The sequence below is a fragment of the Rhinopithecus roxellana genome, chromosome 1 (assembly GCF_007565055.1).
Source record: "Rhinopithecus roxellana isolate Shanxi Qingling chromosome 1, ASM756505v1, whole genome shotgun sequence".
Lineage (NCBI taxonomy): Eukaryota > Metazoa > Chordata > Mammalia > Primates > Cercopithecidae > Rhinopithecus > Rhinopithecus roxellana.
In genome coordinates this window covers 178,292,711-178,315,648 of record NC_044549.1, presented here as the reverse complement: position 1 = coordinate 178,315,648, position 22,938 = coordinate 178,292,711, and the positions used below count along the sequence as shown (strand labels likewise).

The window sequence follows — 22,938 nt, the reverse complement described above, 5'->3', positions numbered from 1 at the left end:
GCAGCTGTATGATAAATATATAAAACTTGACCATCTTGCTTCATTCTAGGTTGTGGTCACTTTGAGTGTCCAATACTAAGCTGCCAACCAGTGAATCCATGATTAAAGAATGAAGCTGTCTGGGCGTGGTGGCTCACACCTATAATCTAGCACTTTGGGAGGCCAAGGCAGGAGGATTGCTTTGAGCCCAGGAGTTCAAGACCAGCCTGGACAACACAGTGAGATCCTGTATTGGAGGAAAAAAATGCATAAAAGAATGAAGCTTATTTAAATAGATCAGGTACATATTCTTGGAGAGGTGGGAAAGGAGATTGAAGAAGAAAAAGTCTTACCCTCTGAAGAGCAGATGTCCCGTACCACTTCTTTTTGGATGTCCTTCAGTAAATCAAACTCATACACAAAAAATATCTTGTCTTTAGCTATTTCCTTAAGCTCATCAATGTTAGCTTCTCTTACTCCAATGGCATAAATGATAACTCCATTTTCCCTCAATCTCTCTGCAGCCTCAGGCACCGGGTCTGAAGATTTACCGTCAGTGATGACTATAAGATACCGAGCAACATTGATTCGGCCAGTGTCTGCAAAAACCTGAGTCATGTTGTTCAAGGCCTCACCAGTTGCGGTGCCACCTCCCCCCTGCTGGATGTTATCAATGGCTACCTTCAGCTCTGCCACACTGGGATGCTGGCTGAGGATAAATTGACTTTGAATTTTGTCTGAGTACTGAATGACTCCAAACTGTACTCTGTTGGGTCCAATCTGGAACATTTTTATCACTTCATTCATGAACGCCTTCATCTCAAGAAAATCTTCTGGATTGATGCTGCCAGACCCATCAATAAGGAAGTAAATATCTGCCTTTTCGATGTGCACACAACCTAGGCAATAAAAAGAAGCAAGAACCCATCATAACAGAATCTGAGATGGTGAAGAACTGGAGCAATTGATCCCAATCTTTCCTCAGTACTCATTGTTCCCTTGACAGCACCTGTGACTCCGCCTACGGGTACTCTTTCGCTAAGAGCATGATCAGCCGGCACACTAGGAAGACCAGAATGCCTGGGAGTGAGTCTAGAAGCAGCCACCACCCAATAACTCGCAGATGTTGGTGGATAAAGACCCCAGCTCCCTTGTTCTTTGCATAGAACCACTCTAAGGTAAGTCCTGCATGGTTTCCCTGAGTCTCCAGTTGCCTGTAGCAATAGCATGTAGGTTACTCCTCACCCCGACTTGGTTCTTAAATCTCTACTCTCCTGTCAGCATCCCCTGGGATCACCACCCAGATAAATAATTTGCATCCAAATCGTTGTCTCAGAGTCTGTTTCTGATGAACCCCACTTAAGACATGAAGGAAATATAACTTGACATTTCTCAAATGGGGAAGTTAAGGAAATGAAAGTAAAATCAGAGCACATTTGAAGCTATGAATTGTTTCAGATTCCATTATTCTCTGCCTCCCATCCAAGTTGTGCTTTTTAAGGACATGGGCAAAAGTGTGTACATCCTAAAATTTAATTTAATTTAATAACTTGACTTAAGTTAATTTAAAACATTCTCTATTAAATGAACCTGAATTAGGAAACAACAGATGCTGGCAAGGTTGTGGAGAGATAGGAATGATTTTACACTGCTGGTGGGAATGTAAATAAGTTCAATAATTATGGAAGAGAGTGTGGCGATTTCTCAAAGATCTAGAGCCAGAAATACCATTTGACCCAGCAATCCCATTACTGGGCATATACCCAAAGGAATATAAATTATTCTGCTATAAAGACACGTGCACGCATATGTTTATTGCAGTACTATTGACAATAGCAATGACATGGAACCAACCCAAATGCCCATCAATGATAGACTGGATAAAAAAAATGTGGTACATATACACCATGGAATACTATGCAGCCATAAAAAGGAAAGAGAGCATGTCCTTTGCAGGGACATGGATGAGGCTGGAGCCATCATCCTCAGCAAACTAATGCAGGAACAGAAAACCAAACACCGCATGTTCTCATTCATAAGTGGGAGTTGAACATTGAGAACAGATGGACACTGAGAGGGAAACAGCACACACCAGGGCCTGTTGAGGGGTGGGGGGTTGAGCGGAGGGAAGTTAGAGGACAGATCAATAGGTGTAGCAAACCTCCATGGCACACATATACCTATGTAACAAACCTGCACATTCTGCACATGTATCCCATTTTTTTTAGAAGAAATTGTTTTAAAAAAGATCTGAATTAAATGAGTCACTTTGTGTTAAAGCCCAGCCTCCAGGGCAAGTGGCTCTACATTTAATCCTGTCTCCTTTGTTACTAGCATACTTGGCCCCCTTGCATCTCAGTTTCCTGATCTATCAAATTAAAATGTTGACAGCTACTCAATAAGCTTATTGAGAGGAGACAGTAATATCATGTAAACAGAGCAGAGTTCAGTATTAAACATGTAGAGTTAAGAGTAGCTGGTGTTTTATTTTTGTCATCTAGTAGATTCCTCTAAAAAAAAAAAAAATCTTTTCTCCAATCCCTCTCAATAAGGACAGCCCAGGCTTGAGTTGTTAATCTCTGGATTCCCTTGACCCCAGGAAGGGCCTTTTCATTTTCTTGGCTGAAAGGTGAGAATTAGGCTCCCGTGCTCAGGTCTTCTTGTGGGAGGACCTGGATCCATGCAATATGTGGGGCATACTTTAAAAACCCTTGTTGTTTATATGAATGAAATTCAAATGTAATTGGGTGTCCTATATTTTATCTGGTAGTTATCCTAGAGGGGCATGCATTGGAAAGGAGTATAGCTTACAGCGGGTAGAGAAAGGAGTCATTTACCCCATGGTAAGTGTTTGCTGAATTATGGAGAGTAGAGGGAAATTGTGGAAAAATAAGGCAAAAACCCAAACTTTGCAGGGACCCAGCATCCACTGGTGACACAAAGATGGCTGCCCAGCATCAGAGAAAAGGATCCCTGTGCAGGAAAGGGCATCTCTGCAGCCAGCCCCTATAGGAGCAGCCCAAGGAGGCTTCACTATAGTCCAGGGCCCTTTGATTGTCAAGAGGAGCTGAGGGCCCTAAATATTGCATTCACTATACATTCTTGTCAGTCTTAGCAGATCGGGGGAAAAGAGAAAGAGAATATTTCTTACAGTCTGGAGATTGCCGAACATTCACATCAATCATACACATAAAGTGCTTAGCAGAGTATCTGACACATGACAAATGACCAATAAATGATAGATATTATGATTATTGTGATCATCCAAGACAAAATTCTGGTAAAATCATCATAGCTTCTATTTACCTCTAGGCTATCCCTTTCCCCAACCCTTCTAGACTCTGGGCTGCTTTTTCTGGTTGCAAGTTTCTTTTTAGCTTCTCTGCAGTATCAAAAAACAAACAAACAAACAAACAAAAACAAAACAAAACAACTCTCAGCTCTTCATACTGTGAACTACTAGTGCTCCTCTTCTGTCCTTCTCATGTACAGAATATAGGCAGGTAGGCATACGGAAATGAAACTCACATTCAACAATTTTGTTTCTCATTCCCAGAACAGAGAAAAGAACTAAAAATATAGGTCAAAGAGAAAGATAGAAATTTGCTTAGATGTTTCAAATTTCTAGACCTCAGCACAAGTAATCAAGAAATTACCAGATCACTCAGTGTTTGTTTAACAAGAAAAAAGCTCAGTGATTTTCCCTTGAAGACATGATTATAGCCTTGAATTTTTACCTCAATTATGTACATTTCAACGACTCTAATTTAAATCTATGATTCTAATTTGAATCTAAGAAATACTAGCATGGGTACATAAAAATAGATAAGAAGACAGACAGACGCAAAGATTTTCATAACAGCCAGTAAGTGCCAAATCTAGGATTTAAAATTTGGGCATTTATATGCCAAAGTACATATGCTTAACCACTATGTTTTTTCTGGCGTGTGTGTTTTTTTGTTTAACTGCATATGTAGTAGGAACTCTCCTGAGCAACCTCCACTTTAGTGACTCACCAGATAAACCAATGTTCTCCCTTTCCTTTGTAAAGCATGAGTGATGCTCCCATAAAACACTGAGTGCCTGAAGTTCCGCTTCACCCAGTGAAAGAACAAGCTTACTCATCAAGATGAGCGGGTTTGTCCCCAGCTTGTTTATGGTAGTCTTGTTGTTATAATTACATAATTAATCAAATATTGTGCAAATAAACAGGATTTGAGTGTGAGTAAAAGAGGTTTATTGCATCTATGAAAACCAGTTTAACTGCTTAAAAAAAGACTCAATAAAAGAAAGTTGTTTTTAAAAAATTGCCAGTGTACTAGATAGCATTACAAAAGATGGCATTTTTAAGATTATAAAAATCAATAGCTATTTCTGTTTCTGTTTTGAATTGTTTCAAAAGTCTTTCTCCTTTAAAGAAACTGAAACGAAATTATTGATAACATAATATTGGATAGTTTATAAAGAAAATACATGAAATCCAATCAGGAGGGCTCATACTCAAAGAAGCCTTGGCCCTATACCAAAAGATTGGCAAATTAACATTCATTTATATATATTAAGTTAATTTTTTAAATTTCAAGTATGTGAGAAACAATAATTTCTGAGAAGAAAATAAGTAAAAAAGAAAATAACATTTTAAAAATTCACGTATGTTTGTATCCTTTTTAAAGTAGTTGCCTGTTTCAATGACTTAAGATTTGATCAGTCCACATTCGGTTCCTTAGGGCTTCTACTGTAAATATACACAGCTCTTCATCAAACTGTTAAAGCAGAAGGGGGCCAGGCATAGTGGCTCACACCTGTAATCCCAGAGCTTTGGGAGGCCAAGATGAAGGATCACTTGAGGTCAGAAATTCGAGACCAGCCTGGGCAACATAATGAGACCCTGTCTCTGCAAAAAAAATTATGAAATTAGCTGGGCATGGGGGTGCATGCCTATAGTCTCAGCTACTTACGAGGGTGAGGCTGGAGGATCACTTAACTGGAGGAGTTCAAGGTTACAGTAAGCTATGATTGTGCCGCTGCACTCCAGTCTGAGTGACAGTGTGAGATCAAAATTTATATATTTTTTAAAAGGGAGGAAGGATAAGATAGGAGGTGCTAGAAATGTTGCCTTTTTACTTCGTTTTCTCCTGCATTGTGTGGCATCAAGATAAACAAAGTTTCTGTTTCTGGTTTTTTAATGAATTGACTTCAAAATCTTTTCTTTGTTGGAGGATAGAGGAGATGGGTACATGGAGCAACTTTAAAAACTTAAGAAAAGTTTTTTATTTAAAAATATCAAATTTGGAAAAGACCCTCCTACCTTCTTGTAGGGGATAGCTCATCCCTCTAAAGGAAACTTTACTGTCCACCATCTCAGAGCAGAGCTGGTTTATAAGTTTGCTTCGTACTACAGAGAGCTGCAAAAAGGATTCCAGGGGGAGTGAATACTTCCAATGAGGATATGATGCTATCTTCTCCAGGTCCTTACTCTCTGAGACATTCTGGGTGCCCACCGCATAGATGGTGACGCCGGCCCTTCGGAGGTGAGAAGCAGGTCTAGATACACTGTCTTGGGAGAAGCCTTCCGTGATGACCACAGCTATCTGCTGCACACCGTGGTTGGACCGGCTACCCTTCTCCTGAATGAAAACCTCGTTTCTCAGGAAATCTAATGCAGCACCAGTCTTCGTCCTTCCTCTTCTTTCCCGGTAGGTTAATTTGTCCAAATGCTCCAAGATTTTGGCTGGATTCTGAAATGTGTCCAGTGAAAATTCGAGTCGTGGTTCTTCACTGTAGAAGACCAAGCCAAATCTCACAGTATCAGGATGAATGCTTATTAAAGAACTGACAATGGTCTTTAGGAAATTGACAACTTGTTGGAAATTGGGTTGCCTAACCCTGCTAAATTCCTCAATGAGGAATACTAAGTCAGCCCGGATAGCAGTTGTGCATGCTGCAAACAAGCAAAATCAGAAAGAAGGGCTTTAGCATAAGAACAGAATAATAAAGACAACATTAATATATAAAAGCTGTATTATGATATATTTTATATGTTACGTAATATATTTATTACTATAATTATAATAATATATATCATATGAACTTATATTTCTACATTTTAGAATTCAATAGAAGCCTTTATTTGGCATGACGGTCAAAGAACATCACAGGGTTCATACTTATTTCAGAAATTCTCACATGGAAGAGTATTCACATCACTTGCAAAATATTTAAATATATGAATATTGACAATAAAGTGCTTCAAGATTGCTTTTCCATTTATCTAAGTCCATCAGAAGAATCTGAGTTTTGACTAATTTTTCTTCATTTTTCTAGTTTCAAGAGACCCTGGGTCAAATTCTCATTTATAGGCCTGAAACCTCCCAAAAGATGAAAATTAACTGTGGCTGTTAATTTCTAAACGTTTCTCTGATCAATGTCATGTCATTTTAACAGAGGCAGCCTGAAATGTTGCAAGTTTCTATGAAAAATCTTTATCCAAATATTAGGCTAGCTGGCTGTTTCATTTTGCTACAGAAGAACCTTCCCTTCCACTTACCTCATATGAAGGAATAAAACATAAACTTGCTGCCAAGAAGAATGCAAACACCACTCTCTCTATTTGAAACAGTGCCTATTGCAGGGAAACCCACTGTGTCCACATAGTGTCAAGGTCCATATCTGCTTTGATCTGTGAAAAAGGAAATCTCCCCAGCAGAGAGCCAAAACCATTCATGCAGAAGCTTGAAACCACTGTGTAAACAACTGAATATAGTGAAACAAGGTTTAGGGGCAATAGAATAACCTTTTAACTTTCTCTTTTGTCTCTTGGTGTCCTGAAATTTCCCCTGTGGTCCTTTTTCATAAAGAATCAAAATTCAATCCTAGATTTTAAAAGAGGATGTTGTCCACAATTTTAGCAAGTCCAAAACACAGACTCTAGAAACTCCAGACATCTTTGACATCTCCCTTCCTTCACCTTCTTGTACCAAGTGCTGTTATTCTCCTTTCAAATTGTCTTCAGGATTCCTTCCTTTTCCTCATTTTCAGAGTCACCCTTGGGCTGGGCCCAGACATCCTCTCCACGTGGCCAGATGACAGCTCAGCCTTAAAGTCCTTCTGAGTCTGAGGTGCCATTTGGAACCCAGCCTGCCCGCTGAAGGTTTCCTGAAAGACTGCTTTGGTCATGTCATATTTCTTGTTTAAAAGTAATTTCCAATTACTTCTAGTGTCTTTGGGATCCTGTAGTCAGGGTCTATCATACCTAATCCAATCTCATCTCACTAATTCTATACTCTTCCACTGATCCAAATTGGCTCCATTTTTAAACTTTCTTCCACATTCATTCAGACCATTCCCATTTCCACACCCTTACCAGGAGCGTAGACCCCTTACATGGTTCTTCCCCTTGTCCAGAGTACCCTCCTTCCTTCTCCTATGTATTAAAATAACACCTGTTATTCAGGGACCAGCACAATTCCTTCCAGCTCACATCTTCTAGTATGCCCTCCTTTTGTACTATCTCTACTTAATGTAGTATCTCCATAAGATGCTTCTTAGTTCCTTATTACCTCTGTTTGGATTTTCCTCTTCTTGTCATATATGTGTTTGTCTTTTTTCTGCCCATAAATTTCCAAGGACCCCAAGCTCTAGATGTTGATAGGTCTGGGCAGAGGTGTGACAATTCAGAGAAAGGAAAAATTGGCCACTTCTAGTTGTAGGGCTCAAAGGATGCTTCATCAAGAGGGTAACTTAAGAACTGAAGGGTAAATTTTGACTGTGGGCATCACAGGCTGATATTATAGTGTATTCAAGAGCAGAGACAGAGGTGGGAAAGCATGATATACATACAGCAAATGATGAGTAGCTCAGCTTGGTCGGTGAATAGAATGTGTACAAAGACTTAGCAGGAGATAAGTCTCAGTGGTTCTCAGCCAAGAGTGGTACCTATCTACAAGGGACATTTTGGAAATGTATGGGGATGTTTTGGATTACCATAATGATTCAGGGATGATGCTGGCAGAAACTAGGGATATTAAACCTCTGACAATGCACAGGACAATTGTACACTATGAATTGTCCTAACCAAAATGCCATCAGTATCTCCCTTGGGTGTCTTGGATGCCAACATAAGGAAGCACTTTATCGAATCTATGAGGAGAAACCTGAGTGCTCCTTCTCCTGGAAAAAGTATATGGTAATTTAGATTCTTACTCAGAAATATTATCTCCTTACTCCTTATTCCATGAGAAGATACACTTTTCTACTCTACTCATTTCAACATAGCCATATGACTTGCTTGGGTCGATGAAATGTTAGCAGATGATGGAGCAGAGGTTTGAGAAATGCTTATGCAATTGGTTTTCTCTCTGGTACCTCTGCAATTACCAGGAGAATACACCCAGACTAGCCTGCTGATCCCAGGAATAAGATAAGAGATATGTGGAGCAGAGCCAAACCTAGATCAACCAACACCCAGACAAATCCCAAATCTGTGAAGAGGCCCAGACAATATCAGTAGAGCCATTTGTTTGGGCCCAGCCAATATCAGCTGTTCCTCAACCATCTGTGAGAATAAATGATTTTTCTCAGTCACTGACTTTTCACCTGGTTTGTTATGTAGCATCATTGTGACCATAGTTAAGTAAAACAAAATTGTACCTGAGCCATCCCATGCTTCCTACTCTTTCCTGTCTCCTAGTGCTAGTGTCCCAGTACTGAGGAATCCAGAATACTCACCTTCTCTGTTCTTTCCCCAGACTTTCCTCTTACACTGAGATCTCCCAGTGACTCACATATCCTCAGACGAAACCTTACCTCCTACAGCCTCCTCGTTGGCTGTAATCCTGTGCTGCTGCTGTCCAGTGCCTTGGATCACCACGTTCATATCTTCTACTATGTGTCTGACTTCATCTCTCTGCATATCATAGACAAGGTCTGGAGACCCCATCCCTTCCAGTTCTCTCCTGTCAAAGTCCTGCACACCCACAGACATAACTTTCACGCCTTTCTCTCTTAGTCTCTGTGCAGCATCCTGGACTTCATCCTTAGATTTGCCTGAGTTAATGACCACTGCATACTGGGGAATGCCCTGGAGAAACCGGCTTCCTGCTTCCTCCTGGAAGAATGTCTGAAGAAGGTATTGCAGTGCCTTGCCTGTCCTCCTGGAGCCACCCAGGGGCACAAAACGCTCATGAATGTGAGCTATCATCTCATTCTGGTTCTTGTAGGTATTGAGCAAAAACTCAGTATGACCTTGATCACCATACTGAGCCAGCCCAATTTGGTACTTGTCCCTGCCAACCTCCAGCATGCCAACCACTCTGGAGAGGAAATTCTGTATCCTCTGGAAACTGGCCCGTGATGTGTCCTGTGATGTGTCAGCAAGAAAGACCACATCTGCATAGGCTTTGATGAATTCTGGAAGTAAAGGGAAAAGGAGACCAGGGCGCCAGAAAAAGACAAAAGGAGAAAGTGAATCAAATCAAACTTTCACGAAAATTGAATACAAGGATGGTTTTGTGTGCCCAATGTGAGAGGTAGAGGTACTACAACTCTCCGTATGTTGTACTTCACTTCCTCTATGTGGGACTCTATCACAAGGCTTTTACTCTCGTATAACCTGCTGCCTTATTGTCTGTTTTATTACACTAACGTACCTTTCAATTACTCTTGTTCAAACAACAGAGGAGGCAAGGGAAGTTAACTGAGGACACACTTTATGCTAGAGCTTTTTATACACTTTATCTGATTCAACCCTCATAAACCATTCTTCTAGACTAGTATTATTTTCTTCGTGCAGATAAGAAATTGAAGTGAAAAAGTGAAGCCACTTGTCCTTGCTCACATAACTAGAAAGTGGAAAAGACAGGATTAAAAAACAGGTCTTCCAGCTTTCAAAACCCATGCTGTTTCCTTTGAACAACATGGCAAGATGTTCCTTTCCGCCCACAAGAACTCCATCCAGCCTTCAATGCCTTCTCCTAGGAAGTCTTCCCAGGCTCTCCAGTGATGCCGGGCACTCCCTGCCCTCCCATACACCCAGCATATTCTGGGTTATATTGTAGTGAGCTGGCATGGTTGGAATCTTGGGTTCTAACACAGCTTCTTACCTTTTATCTTACCCTCCACTGCTGAGCACAGAGTCTGAAGAATACTTTCTGAAAAATCCTGCAGGATATTGAAGTTTTCGGTGTTGAAGAGAAACTTCTCAAATGGTTCACTGGCTATTTTTTGCAACTCTTGGACATCCTGGACATTGACCCCTACCACATACACAACAACTCCATCTTCTTTCAACTGGTCAGCCACCTCCTGTACCTCATCGTTTGACTCCCCGTCTGTCACCAGGATAACTATCTGAGGAACTCTGTCCTTGGCCCGACTGCCAGACTCCTCAGTCAAATAGTTGGTCCTGATAAACTCCAGGGCGCTCCCTGTGTTTGTGCCTCCTGTGCGGTATGGCAGATTCTGGATCTGTTCCAAGACCATGCTCTTCAGAGGGTGCTGGTTCAGCTGGAAGGCTGGATAGATGTTGTCATTATACTGGGCAAGTCCCACTCGGACATGGTCACTGCTGATGTCAAGCCCCAAGACAACGGAGTAAAGGAAGTTCTTGACTTTCTGGAAGTTTTGGGGTCCAATGCTAGTTGAACTGTCTACTAGAAACACAATGTCTGCCAGGGCTGCTTCTCTGCAAGCTATAAGAGAGATGGCAGAAGGGATTGGATTACTGGATCTTCACTCAAAATGCTTTGAACCATTGAACCAATGGTTCAAACTACTTGGAACCAATGCAGAAAAGAATAATGACAGACAGCCTATACTCGGTGGTCCTCAGACACCACCCTCACCCCAAATGACAGTGTGCTCAGAGCAATAACATTAACATCCCTCCATACATTTCCTTCTCTCTGCTCCATCACCTTCTGAGATTTCAGACCTGCTCTACTGATACTTCCAACCTTGAAACCCACTTAGACAATCTCTTAAATTTTATTAAGAAGAAAAGCACTCTGTAAATTAAGCAACATGCTAAGAAAGGGAATGTATTCTTTCCAGTCAGAAAAAGCCATCAGCCTCCTGTCTTTTGACAAAGAAATCTCATATCTAGGAGTGTGCTGGCACCAGCAGGTCAGAAAGCTAGAATATATCCCATGTTCCTTGAAACATCTTATTGCAGCTCTATCATTTAATAGCTCTATGACCTATTTATCACTCACCTCTTTGGGACTTAATTTTCTTCTCTGCAGCACTGAAATCTTTACACCAACCCTCATACTCTCACAAGGTTGTTTTGAAGATAAAATAAGATAATCTACTATAGCAGACAGCGTCATGCTCTGCTCAGTCCTTTTGGATTTCTTTTTTACCATTCTATGCACTGCTCTTTGGAAAACTACACTCCAGCTAATGAAGCTACTTTCCTCACAATATTTAAAAGCCCAGATCCTTGCTTGACCCAGATTCAGGGTCAAGACAACGTTGAGGCATAATGTACACCAAGTTCCCCTGCAGGATGAGGCTAAAACGCTTTACAGAATTTTTGCCTGAAATCATACCCTTCCTTACTTTTCTCTACTGCTCTGTCTTGAATACCCCACATCCTTACTGACCATTGCCCTGGGAGCTCTTCCTTAGCAAATCATGTGTATGCAAATTCTTGTGTCAGGCTCTGCTCCCCAGGAATACAACCAAACATCCCTGCTCTAGTGGAATGAGTCTGCCCTAAAAGATCTGGGATCAAGTCCCTAGTTCTGCAATCCACTTGAGGTACCTTTGGCCTCAGTTTTTCTCATCTGAAAAATGCAAACAATAATACTAATTACGCTATGTATCTAACAAAGTTGAGATGATCAGTCAGATGAGCAATGTAAATAAGCTTTAAAAACTATCCAGCGCCAGACAAATGGTAGCTATTATTACTATGAATATAAAACCTCTTTGTAAACCTTGAAGTGCCGTACAAAAGGAAGATATATAACATACCACACACCTGCTGCATCAATGGGTCAAAAGTTTTAGCACTTCTTCCAATTAACATACCCTATATAGAAATACCAAAATAATGAATAAATCATGAAGAGTCTGTCTTCTTGTGGGTTTTGATGGAACCCACAAGCATTCTTCTCTTTCTCTACTCAAAGTTGTATGCTTTATTATGGAATTTAGTAATTAATTTACAAAGAATTTTCACCATTTTATGCCCTGTGACGAACAGAAGCACAAGGTTGATGACAGGTATATCATCATCACAGGTTATGACAAGTAATAACAGGAAATGCTTATGAGTCCCTCTGGTTGGCTAGGTATAGTGCCAAGCACTTTACTTGCACAATTTTGTTTAATGCTTTTAACAACTCTCTGAGGCTGGTACTATCATCCTAGGGAGAAAATTTAGATTCAGAGAGGTAAAATAACTTGTCTAAGGTGACCCTTTCTCTACTTTGTAAGATTTGAACACAGATCTTTATTTTCCCTAAATTAATCATCCTAACCAGTATATTAAACCAACAGATTTGCAGTTAAATTAGCAAATATCCTAGGGGAACTACTGCGACTCTCCCTTCTCGTCCTTCATCCAGGCAACATGGGTAAGTTAACCTAGGAATAATAATGTCATTCTAGAAACAAATAAATCTTCATTCAGTATATAGAACCAGCATAAGGCCCACAGGATTTATAAAAAGAGTTGATGAGGCTTTGGTCAGTGATTGAAGAGGAGCATAGGGTTGACTTCATGAACTTTTAATTTTAAAATTAAGACATGCACACATATGAAAAATAAAAAGGATGGGCAGAGGGATGAATAAGAGACCAAGCTTTGAGTTTCATGACTTCCAGATCAGAAATTAAAAAGAAAAAGCCTTTGTACCTGGAGAGACGTGGTCAACACGTGGAGCTGCCTTTGCCAACACATCACAGAGCTCCTGCCGCAGCTTCTGGGTGAGATTGCTGAGACCAGAGAAGTAAGGAACAAAGGAGGTAAAATTCTCCTGAGGACTACTGGCAATTTCCCAGAGCTCTGCCCAAACTGCATCTCTGACGCCAATAGCATAAAGCAGGATGCCTGCCCGCCTCAATGCCTCCGCACGTCCATGGGCATGGTCCTCAACTGGCCCACTGCTGATCACCACAGCCATCTGAGGTACCCCTTGGCTTGCCCGGCTCCCTGATGCTTCCTGGAAGTGGTGGTCTAGAATGAACTTCAGGGCCAAGCCCATCTTCTTGCCCCCAGGCTTAAATTTAAACTGCCGAATATGTCTCAACACATCAGCTTTGCGGTGGTAGGTGGAAAGCAAGAACTCTGAATGGGGCACATCGCTATACTGGGCCAGACCCACACGGATGGTCTTGCTGCTGACATTGAAGCTGTTTACCAGAATGTATAAGAAGTTCCGCATACTGCGTGCATGTTGGGGTTTGATGTTGGCGTCCACCAGAAACACAACATCTCCCAGAGAGGCCTCCCTGCAGACTGGAAAAGAGAATCACTTTCAGATAAAACATCACAAATGACAGTTACTGGATGGAATCCCATCGCTCCAGACTCTGTGCCTTTACTCCCCACAGATCTGCCTGCACAGCATGCAGCCTAGACACACCATCATCTTCCCTTGTCTTCCTATGGCTACCATCTTCCCCTGCTCACCTGCCACTCTCTGTTCCATTCTGATAGACATGTGGCCCCTCAGTTAGATCACCCATACTGCTTTCCATTCATCCCTTGACCTAAACAAAAGAACCCAATTTTCTACCAGTAGTGGATGCTATTGGTACCAGCCTAGATCGCCTTTACTCGTTGGCACACCTATCCCCCAGCTGCTTCAAGTGCTACCTGTGACTTTCTCCAGAGTCCTAACCTTGGCTGAAGGGAGTGACCTCAATTGGAGACACCTGAGAAGTTACACCACTACCACCACCCTGGGTGGCCAATGTCTAATCGACATGGAGATACAAATGCCTGGCCCACTTGCCTTCAGTGAAACAACCCTGCAGTGTTATTTAGACTCCATCACCACCTCTCATGACTTCAGGCCAAGGCTTGACTTTACCTGTCATCTTCATCCCCTACTCTAACCCACTTCTCGTACTCCTTTACGGACTTCTTTACCTAAAGAGTACTTTCTCAAAATAATGCGTTCAAATCCCTGTTCCAAACTCTGCTTCCAGGGAACCTGACCTAAGACATCAACTTTCCAGCTCTCATTTCTGTACTCCCTGGCCACCCACCAGCCCCTTTTAGTTTGATCCTTGGCATTCCTGTAGGTATGGTTCACATTTGTCTTTTGGTTCCCTGAACTCAAGCTGCACTATGCAGCTACTTCTCCCCAACCCCAGCTACAAGCCTGGAAACCACCATCTCAACAGTGGCCAGGTCCACTGGTACCCCACCTGGGCCCATCCTGACCTCCAGCATGGAAGAGATCAGACACCAAGTGGTTGCAGGACTGGAGCAAATCTCTAATGCTCTGTGTCTCAAATTGTGTCTCTCTAGACTAAAGAGTTGACCAGATGCCCTGCTGTCTTCCAACTCAAACTTTGCTTTTCTATGATAAGAAGTACAATGTGGATTAAGTACAGTGCATGTGTAGATAAAAAGAAGAGGTGATTATGATCAATCTATTTGTCAACAATCACTATGATTTCTCCCCACTCCTATACCTCCCGCTTTGATTATCTATGATGGTCGGAGGAGAATATAAATTAGTAATGAGAATAAAAACAAAAGCAGAAACCAGCTAAAAATGGCTTTAGTTCAAAGTAGCTGAAAAGCCAAAAAAATTATTTTCCCACATTGGTTAAAAATGTCTTGCACTTGGTTTTGTGCCAGGAGGGCTAAAATACTGAGCTAGGCTGGCCCTGCACTGTCCCTGCAGCCTCAGCTCTCTGCCCTCCCTACCCGGCCTCACCCTGCACTGTCCCTGCAGCCTCAGCTCTCTGCCCTCCCTACCCGGCCTCACCCTGCACTGTCCCTGCAGCCTCATCTCTCTGCCCTCCCTACCTGGCCTGGCCCTGCACTGTCTTTGCAGCCTCATCTCTCTGCCCTCCCCACCTTGCTATCAGTTCCAGGCTCCCTAGTCCAGTGTCTCCAATTTTCCATCTTCCCACTTCCCACTGGACTTTAATATGCTCCCTTTCCTCCAAGTTTCTCTCTCTCTCTCTTATTTATTTCTTTATTTATTTTTGGTAAATTCTCATAGGATCGTGTTCTTTTATCTTTGTTTGTAATGTAATGTTCATGATTGTGCTTATTTAATTAATGGCAATTTCCCCAACTAGACTGTGAGCTCCATGAGAACAGATAACCATGTATTTTGCTTGTTTGTTCACCACATGAGCATCTAGCATAGATACCCAAAAATACTGAGGAAGGAAAGAATAGAGGAAAAGAGAGAAAGGAAAGATACAGCACTTATAAGGATGGAAATCTTGAACATTAATGAAAACAAATAATGGAATTAAAATTTTAGTGCTAGAAATAATTGTGTGAGACTGTAGTTGCTAGACACGTGGCAGCTGAGCACTTGAAATGTAGCTAGTGTAACGGAAACTGAACTTCATATTTTACTGAATTTTGATTTATTTTAATTTAGAGAGTCACATGCAGCTAGTGGCCACTGTATTGAACCACACAAGCATAAAATAAGGAATCCAATTCAGCTATCTCACAGAGAAGGAAAATAAGACCTGGAAAGGCAAAGTAACTCATGTATATCCATTCAAACAGCCAGAATTAAGACCCAGGTCTCCTCATATCTAGTCCACACCCTGAACTGCCATGAAGATTAAATTAGAAATCCATACTACAGAAAGGCAAAGACCAAGTGAGGGTCTAGGCAGAGAGGGTCTGGGGAGGTTGGTATAATCCAGGGACACTTAATCCACTTGTTACTTCTGGAGTCCTGGGCCCCACCTCTCAGAAGTATGCATAATGTTGGCCATAAAGCCAAGTGGAACCTGATCATGGGAAAAGCAGACAATAAATGAACTTCAGGTCCTTTAAGTTTTATTTCCCTTCCACCCTCCAAAGTGCAGTCTTACTGGGAGGAGAGAATTCAATGACCATTCCAGGGATGGCTGACTGGCTTGTCCCCTTAACATCTCTTTCAGGGGTGATCAAATGCAAACCATGAAGTGTTCCCCTGATCTTTCAAATCAGAGGAAACCACACAGCTGTAGAATATTTTCCAGGCAAGTAAGTTTCAGTTACATCATATGCAACTTGAGAGATGTACTATACTTTCATAGATTGTCACTTTCTTAACCCCTCCACTAGTTCTTTGTAGTTTTAGAAGGTGTTTGAAACATGAAAAGACTGTCACAGCTTCTGTTCACAAGTGAAGGGAGCCAGAGCCAAAAGGAAAACTGAGAGAGCTTCATGTTTTTCCCCCCAACAAATAACAGCCTGTGTAATTATATTTGAATATTTAAACCTCAATATTGTCTCACTGGGACTTCAGGCTACTCAAACAATCTTCTCCTGATGAGACTTTCATCTTGAAAAGTCGCAACAATCTATTAAAATAACTGCAAAAAATTGCAGATGTGTCACTAGCACTCAGTAAAGCTATCCATCTTGTGATGATAATTACTCCTCAGAACATCTCTGCCAAAGAGAAAAGACAGAATGCAGAACAGGCTCCTGTTTACAAAAGCGTTTGAGAACCTGGTAATACATTTCAGAGTATGGAACTTTTTAATATCTATTTTTTTGTCATTTGGGGTTAAGTACTGAAAAAACAAGTGCCCAGCATTCACTATAAGCTTTCAGATTCTCACTAAATTCTCCTTCAAGGAATCGGTTTCCTCTTATTAATTACAAAGCTTCTGTAATATTTCCTTTTAAGATGGTCACTACCACTAGATGGTTTTCAGCTTAAAGAAACCCAGGTATTACCAATACTCTGTGACTTGATGAAGCCAAAACCAGTTTCAAGGAGGATGATCCCCCAAAATATCTTCCAAGTCTCCATTCTAGATGTGGACCTAGGGAAAAGAAGAAACCTTGTAATTAAAAAATGTGCCTTCACGCGCTTAAAATGTGTCCATCACATTGGCTAAAAATTATACCTCATGAAGTTGATTTTTTTATTTTTTTTATTTTTTTTGAAGTTGATTTTTTTTAAAGCATAAGGATGTCTTTCCCCACATCAACATAAGCTTTATCAAAATAAAGAGGGAAATGTTCCCACATTGTTTCAATTGTGCAAGGAAAATGGTCTTGCTGACCCAACTCAGGAAGAATTTTGTAAACACCCAGAGTATACACCTCAGCCTTCACTATTTAAAGTTGTCCAGATGTGGCTATAAAAGGAGAAAGCATACAGGACATGGCATAGAACTTCCATTTCACACACTGCATTGATTTGGTGGGTCATAAACATTTCTGAATGATTTTGTTTATATATTTATGCAAGAGTGGAATGACCTGGTAAACAGTTGTGGTATGCTAAAATATTCAAGTATCTCAGGAGCACATCTGCCTGCTCAGATAAGCCTGGTCTGAAAATAACTCATACATTCTCAAAAAAAAAAAAAAAAAAAAAAAAATAGCAGAACATCAGACTTCCCTCCCCAAAGCTTAAATCCATTTCCAAAGGGGTCCATGGAAATTGTCTACTCTCAATTCCATTTCTGTTTTTTTTACTCTAGGAAAGTCCATTTGTTTGAAAATAAGAACGTAATAATCTCATTGAATGAGCGGTTCCAAGTGGAACAGGAAATACCTCATCTTTATAATCTTGGTCAGCCAACCTCACAGCTGTCTTCTGCAGAATGCATGTGGTTAAAAAGCAAGGACGCTTGGAGATAGACTGCCTGGGTTTGACTCTTTGATCCATTACTTAATAGTGGATCTCAGCCAAATTGCTTCACTTTTCTGTGCCTTGGTTTCCCCATTTGTAAAATAGGGGCAATAATAGCACCTACCTTACAGTGTTATCAGGATTGAGTTCATTATTGTAAAACACTTTACCCATTCCTGGCACACAGAAAGCACTCTTTGGGTGTTCGTTAAATAAAGTAAACTTTCTTGGAGCCCCAATATTTTGTAAAAGTTCAAAAGAATTCCTCCATGTCTTTGCTATTGTGAATAGTTAAAGCACATTCCTAAACAAATCAAAGAGTTTAAGCAAGAATCTCTAGCATGTCTAAATCACTTTCTAGTCTTGGGTTCTTTAAATAGAATATTGTGTAGAAGTGATCATCACAACACCCAGGAATAGCAGGCACCCAAAAACTGCGTTTCTCTTTCCAGAAAGTGTTAAGTGCAACCACCCCAACTCCCTAAAAACACATCTCTACTGTTCATGCTCAACTTACTCCTTAAGAGGGATTCAAAAATCTGAGATAAACACATTTATTTTATTCACTTTATTATTTACACCAAGAGAAAATACTGGGAGAAGTCTTGACTTTAAAGGAAGACCACAGGCCTTGATTCTGGTTTGGGCTTGGCTATTTTCTCTGCAGACCTGAGCAAGCTGTTTCACCTTTCAGGCTTTATGTGATGAATCTAGAGGGCTTAGCACTGATTTGAGCCAACTACTATATTGACCACTATATTACAAACACGTCCCTAGGAATTGGTCCAGTGTTTTTCCAGGAAATAGATGTGCTATAATTAGATTTCTCTGTTCCTCAGTTTCTACATAACCTCCCACTAGTGCCTCCTCCTGGAGGTGTATAAGTAATTAAAGGAAAGATACTTTAAGACTTTAGATATCCGATCCTTCAATAAACTTTTACCCAAGGGTAAAAAAAAAAATGCATGAATCTTAAAGAATAGATTGCCCTAGTGAATTAAGAACTGTATGAGGGTAAAGAGCTTGAGAGTCTGAAGGTGTGAAAAATGATCCAAAATAAATTAATGGATCATCATCATGATCACCATCATCATTGCAACAACACATTACACTTCCAAGTTTGAAACACTTGGATTAATAAAGTTACTGGAAAAATAAAACCTTTAAGTAAAGGTTTTATTATATAAAACCTAAATATAGATATTATGTCTACATTTTCATTTTCCATTATGTCCCAATTATTACTATTCATGCAATTAGTCATAAAAAATAAGTATTTTTAGCTAATTGCAAATAAAGCTCTAGAGCTGTTTATGAAACTAGTGGGAAACTCAAAATGATAAACATTTATAAATAGTTGTAAACATTTTACAGCTGTGCATGTCTGTGTTATATCAATGAAGAGTTAAGTGTCTGTGTATTAAGGATTTAATATCTACATGATACGTACTATTTCATTAAGATGTTTTATATCTTAAGCTGCGAAAGAGATTTTGCATTTGAACACTTGGGACTCCTTATGGAGGCAAGAAATAAAGTCATTAAATTAAATGGAATTAGATAGGGATAGCATAGAATACTGATTCTTTCTGGAAATAACTTTAATAGTTTCGCAATAGAAAGGATTTCTCTCAAAAATATACTGCTCAAGTAGTTAACTAAAACAGTCTATTTTTTAAGCTTCATTTATTCAGTCTAAAAATTACTTCACAACTGCCATAGTAACAATTGACTCAGGAAGAATCATCAGAGATTGCTAAAACCATCGGGTAAAAGTTTATTACATAACAGAATATGAACATGTTTTCAAAGTATCTTCTGAAAAACTACCTAGAAATTACAAAGGGCAAAAAGTACCATTACAATGGAGAAACCTGATGGACATGACTTAACCAAGTGATCAATTACATCAATAATAGCAGGATAAACCAACATCATCTACCTCCTGATGTTATGCATGAGAAAACTTAACACCAGTTACATAGTATTTCTCCTTAAAATGCATGACCTAAATCTGATAATGAGAAAATAATCACATAAACCAAAACTTGAAGACAGTCTAAAAAATAACTGGCATGTGCGTCTCAAAAAGATTAATGTCATGAAAGACAAAGCAAAGGAATTGATTCAGATTATAGGAGTCTAAAGAGACATGACATATAAAGGCAATTCATAATCCTGATTTGGGGGGGAAAATGCTATAAAGGCCATTGAATGAGACAGTAGACAAAATGTTAATATGGGCAGAATATTATATAATAATATTGTATCAAGGTCATGGTGAAACCCGGTTTCTACAAAAAAATACAAAAAATATTAGCTGGGCATGATGGTATAGGCCTGTAGTCCCAGCTACTCGGGAGGCTGAGGTGAGAGAACAGCTGGAGCCCAGGAGGCTGAGGCTGTAGTAGTCGCGCCACTGCACTCCAGCCTGAGCAACAGAGTGAGGCCCTGTCTCAAAAATATATATATACACATATACTGTATCAATGTTAAATTTAATAACTTTGATTATTGTGTTGTAGTCATGTAAAAGAATGTCCTTCTTATTTAAAAATGCACAGTAATGCGTTGTGGAGCAAAGGGCCGTACTATCAGCAACTTACTCTCAAATGCTCAGCAAAATTATAATGATTCACAGAGAGAGGAATAAAGCATTGCAATACATTTCCAACTTTTTACTGAGTGTTTATTGTTTGCCAGACAAAACTTCAGGCACTAAAAACAACAGACTAAAAGAAACCATTATTTTCCTCAGAGAACTAGTGGAAAGAGAGATGGATAAATTGTAATACTGTGGGATAAGCAAAATAATATAGAAAGCTATACAAAGTGCTGAGGAATATGGTGGGTGAGCACCTGTGTTCACCTGGGTGAAGAGTTTACAGAGCAGATGATGCCAGAGTGAAGACTTGAAGGATGAGTAGAAATTTCCAAGTGAGAATGTGAAGAAAGGGAGTTCCAGGAAGAAGAACAGCGGGTACATGCAAGGACACTGGAGAGGTACTAGACACTCCAAATACAGCCCACCCACAGATTCAGGAGCTCAGGTTTAGGAGTGCTGGGGATGTGGTTAGGCCTTCATTAGAGCTAATGACCTATGCTGTCCAAGCTCTTAAGGCTTGATAAGTCTCATGGAGATCTTTGGTTTTCTGAAATGACTGAACTTAAAAGGTGGGACAGAAGAGGGGACCTGAGCAGAATTCCTCAGTCTTCAAAAATAAACCTTCTTAACTTCATTTAATTAAATTAGCAATGCTTTATATACCAGTCTCCTTCAAGGTTTTTGTTCTTCCTCTGTGGAATGCTCAACTATAAAATATGAAGTTTCCATCTCTAACGTCCTATGCCAGTGACTCTTAAACTTCAGTATTGCATCAGAGTAACCCAGAGGACCTGTTAAAACCCAGTTTGTTGGACCCTACCTCCAGAGTTTCTGATTTAGTAAGTGTAGTGTCAACCTTAGAATCTGCCTGCTGAGCTGGTCTGAGGAACCATATTTCAAAAACCATTCTTTAGACATGGTGGCTCATGACTATTAATCCTAGCACTTTGGGAGACCAAGGCAGGAGGAGTGCCTGAGCCCAGGAGCTGGAAACCAGCCTGAGTAAAATAAGAAGACCCTGTCTCTACAAAAAATAATAATAATAAATAAAAAATAGCCTGGTGTGGTAGTGTGTGCCTGTTGTCCCAGCTTCTCAGGAGGCAAAGGTGGGAGAATTGATGGAGTTCAGAAGTCGAGGCTGCAATCAGCCGTGATCATGCCACTGCACTCCAGCCTGGATGACAGAGAGGGAAGGGAAGGGGAAGAGAGAGAGAGAGAGAGAGAGAGAGAGAGAGAGAGAGAGAGAGAGAAGAAAGAAAGAAAGAAAGAAAGAAAGAAAGAAAGAAGAAAGAAAGAAAGAAAGAAAGAAAGAAAGAAAGAAGAAGAAGAAAGAAAGAAGAAGAAAGAAGAAGGAGGAGGGAGGGAGGGAGGAGGGAGGCGAGTGAGCGGAAGGATTGGAAACAAAAGAAAGAAAGAAAAAAAAAGAAAGAAAAAACAAGAAGGAAGGAGGAATGAAGTAGTCAACATCAGGCAGTGATTGTAGGAAGAAAAATCCAAGGCCCGTCACGAAAGAAAGAAGGGGAAAAGAAAGAAAAGAAAAGGATATTTGACAATCAAGTGTAAAGAGAATGGTAGTCAAATTATATGAATCTTGGTAAACTAAACAGAGGAAATCCACTTTTAACTTAGAATTGCCCCCATAGCCTCTGTGACTACTCTGAGAGGAGAGTCAGTTTTTTATCTGAGTTTTATATCTCTACTATGCCTGTTTAGTCATTAAATCTTTAATGTTTTCTTCTTCCTTTGGCCTTATCATTGTAAACTAATCTCCAATTTTAAAGTCTCCCAAGGTTTTGTATCAATGAAATAACTCATAAAACATGCATGAGTCCCCATAACATAAGTCGAGTTCCCCTTTCCGTACAGATGGTAAATTCTGGATGTATTTCCAAGTATTTCATGTCTTCCTGATCAATAAGTGTTCAAAGAGTTGCAAACCCCCTTTACCATAGTTTTCATTTTAGGTATTACTCTTTCTCTTCTATCTAACAAATATTCTTTCTTGTTGGGGGAGGTGTGGTTTCTCTGTATCTTTATCCTTATCTCAATTTCTCTCCATTTCTTTGCTATTAATGATGTCTCTTTCAGACTCTCTATCTCATCTGTCTGTTTATACTTCTGTATGGCTTTGTCTCTTTCAGCATATGAATGAAAGATAAGAAATACATTTGCAAAAATAAATAGAAATAAACTAAAAAACACCCACCCATAAAACTATTCCTGGGAAAAGGAAATTCTTCTTACCTGTCAAAATCTTTCAGGCTGGTCCTTTCAATTTCTCTTTCTTGTCTTCATTCCTTAAGAAGCTATTTTCCCTAGAGCACAGGAAGGCTGAAGGGCACAATGACACTTCAGCTTTTCCAGTGTTTAATACTCTCCCGGGACCATGGAAGGAGAGCAAGGGGAGGAGCAAGGGCTGTGTTTATGGCAACTAACACATTGCTCGCACTCATACATGCTTTATTGCCATTAAATAAAAATGGTCATTCACTCTGTAAACACTGGTCTTGAAAATGAATGCAAAAACATAAGAGACAGCATTGTTCAAAAGAATAATAA

The 22,938-nt window shown here is 40.1% G+C and overlaps 1 protein-coding gene across 4 annotated transcripts in view; it reads right to left on the bottom strand.

Annotated features, from left to right (window-relative positions):
• LOC104656442 (collagen alpha-4(VI) chain-like) overlaps positions 1-22,703 on the bottom strand; it is a 105,879-nt gene extending 83,176 nt beyond the window's left edge. For all 4 annotated transcript variants that reach the window (XM_010356043.2, XM_010356045.2, XM_010356046.2 and 1 more), the window contains exons 1-7: positions 22,624-22,703; positions 16,868-16,956; positions 12,842-13,444; positions 10,080-10,667; positions 8,785-9,387; positions 5,288-5,920; positions 333-878 (exon numbers count right to left, since the gene is read on the bottom strand). In XM_010356043.2, coding sequence (XP_010354345.2) covers positions 333-878; positions 5,288-5,920; positions 8,785-9,387; positions 10,080-10,667; positions 12,842-13,444; positions 16,868-16,943 — 3,049 coding nt within the window. In that variant the 5' untranslated portion in view covers positions 16,944-16,956; positions 22,624-22,703. The remainder of the gene's footprint in view (positions 1-332; positions 879-5,287; positions 5,921-8,784; positions 9,388-10,079; positions 10,668-12,841; positions 13,445-16,867; positions 16,957-22,623) is intronic.
• Between the last annotated feature and the right edge of the window lie 235 nt (positions 22,704-22,938).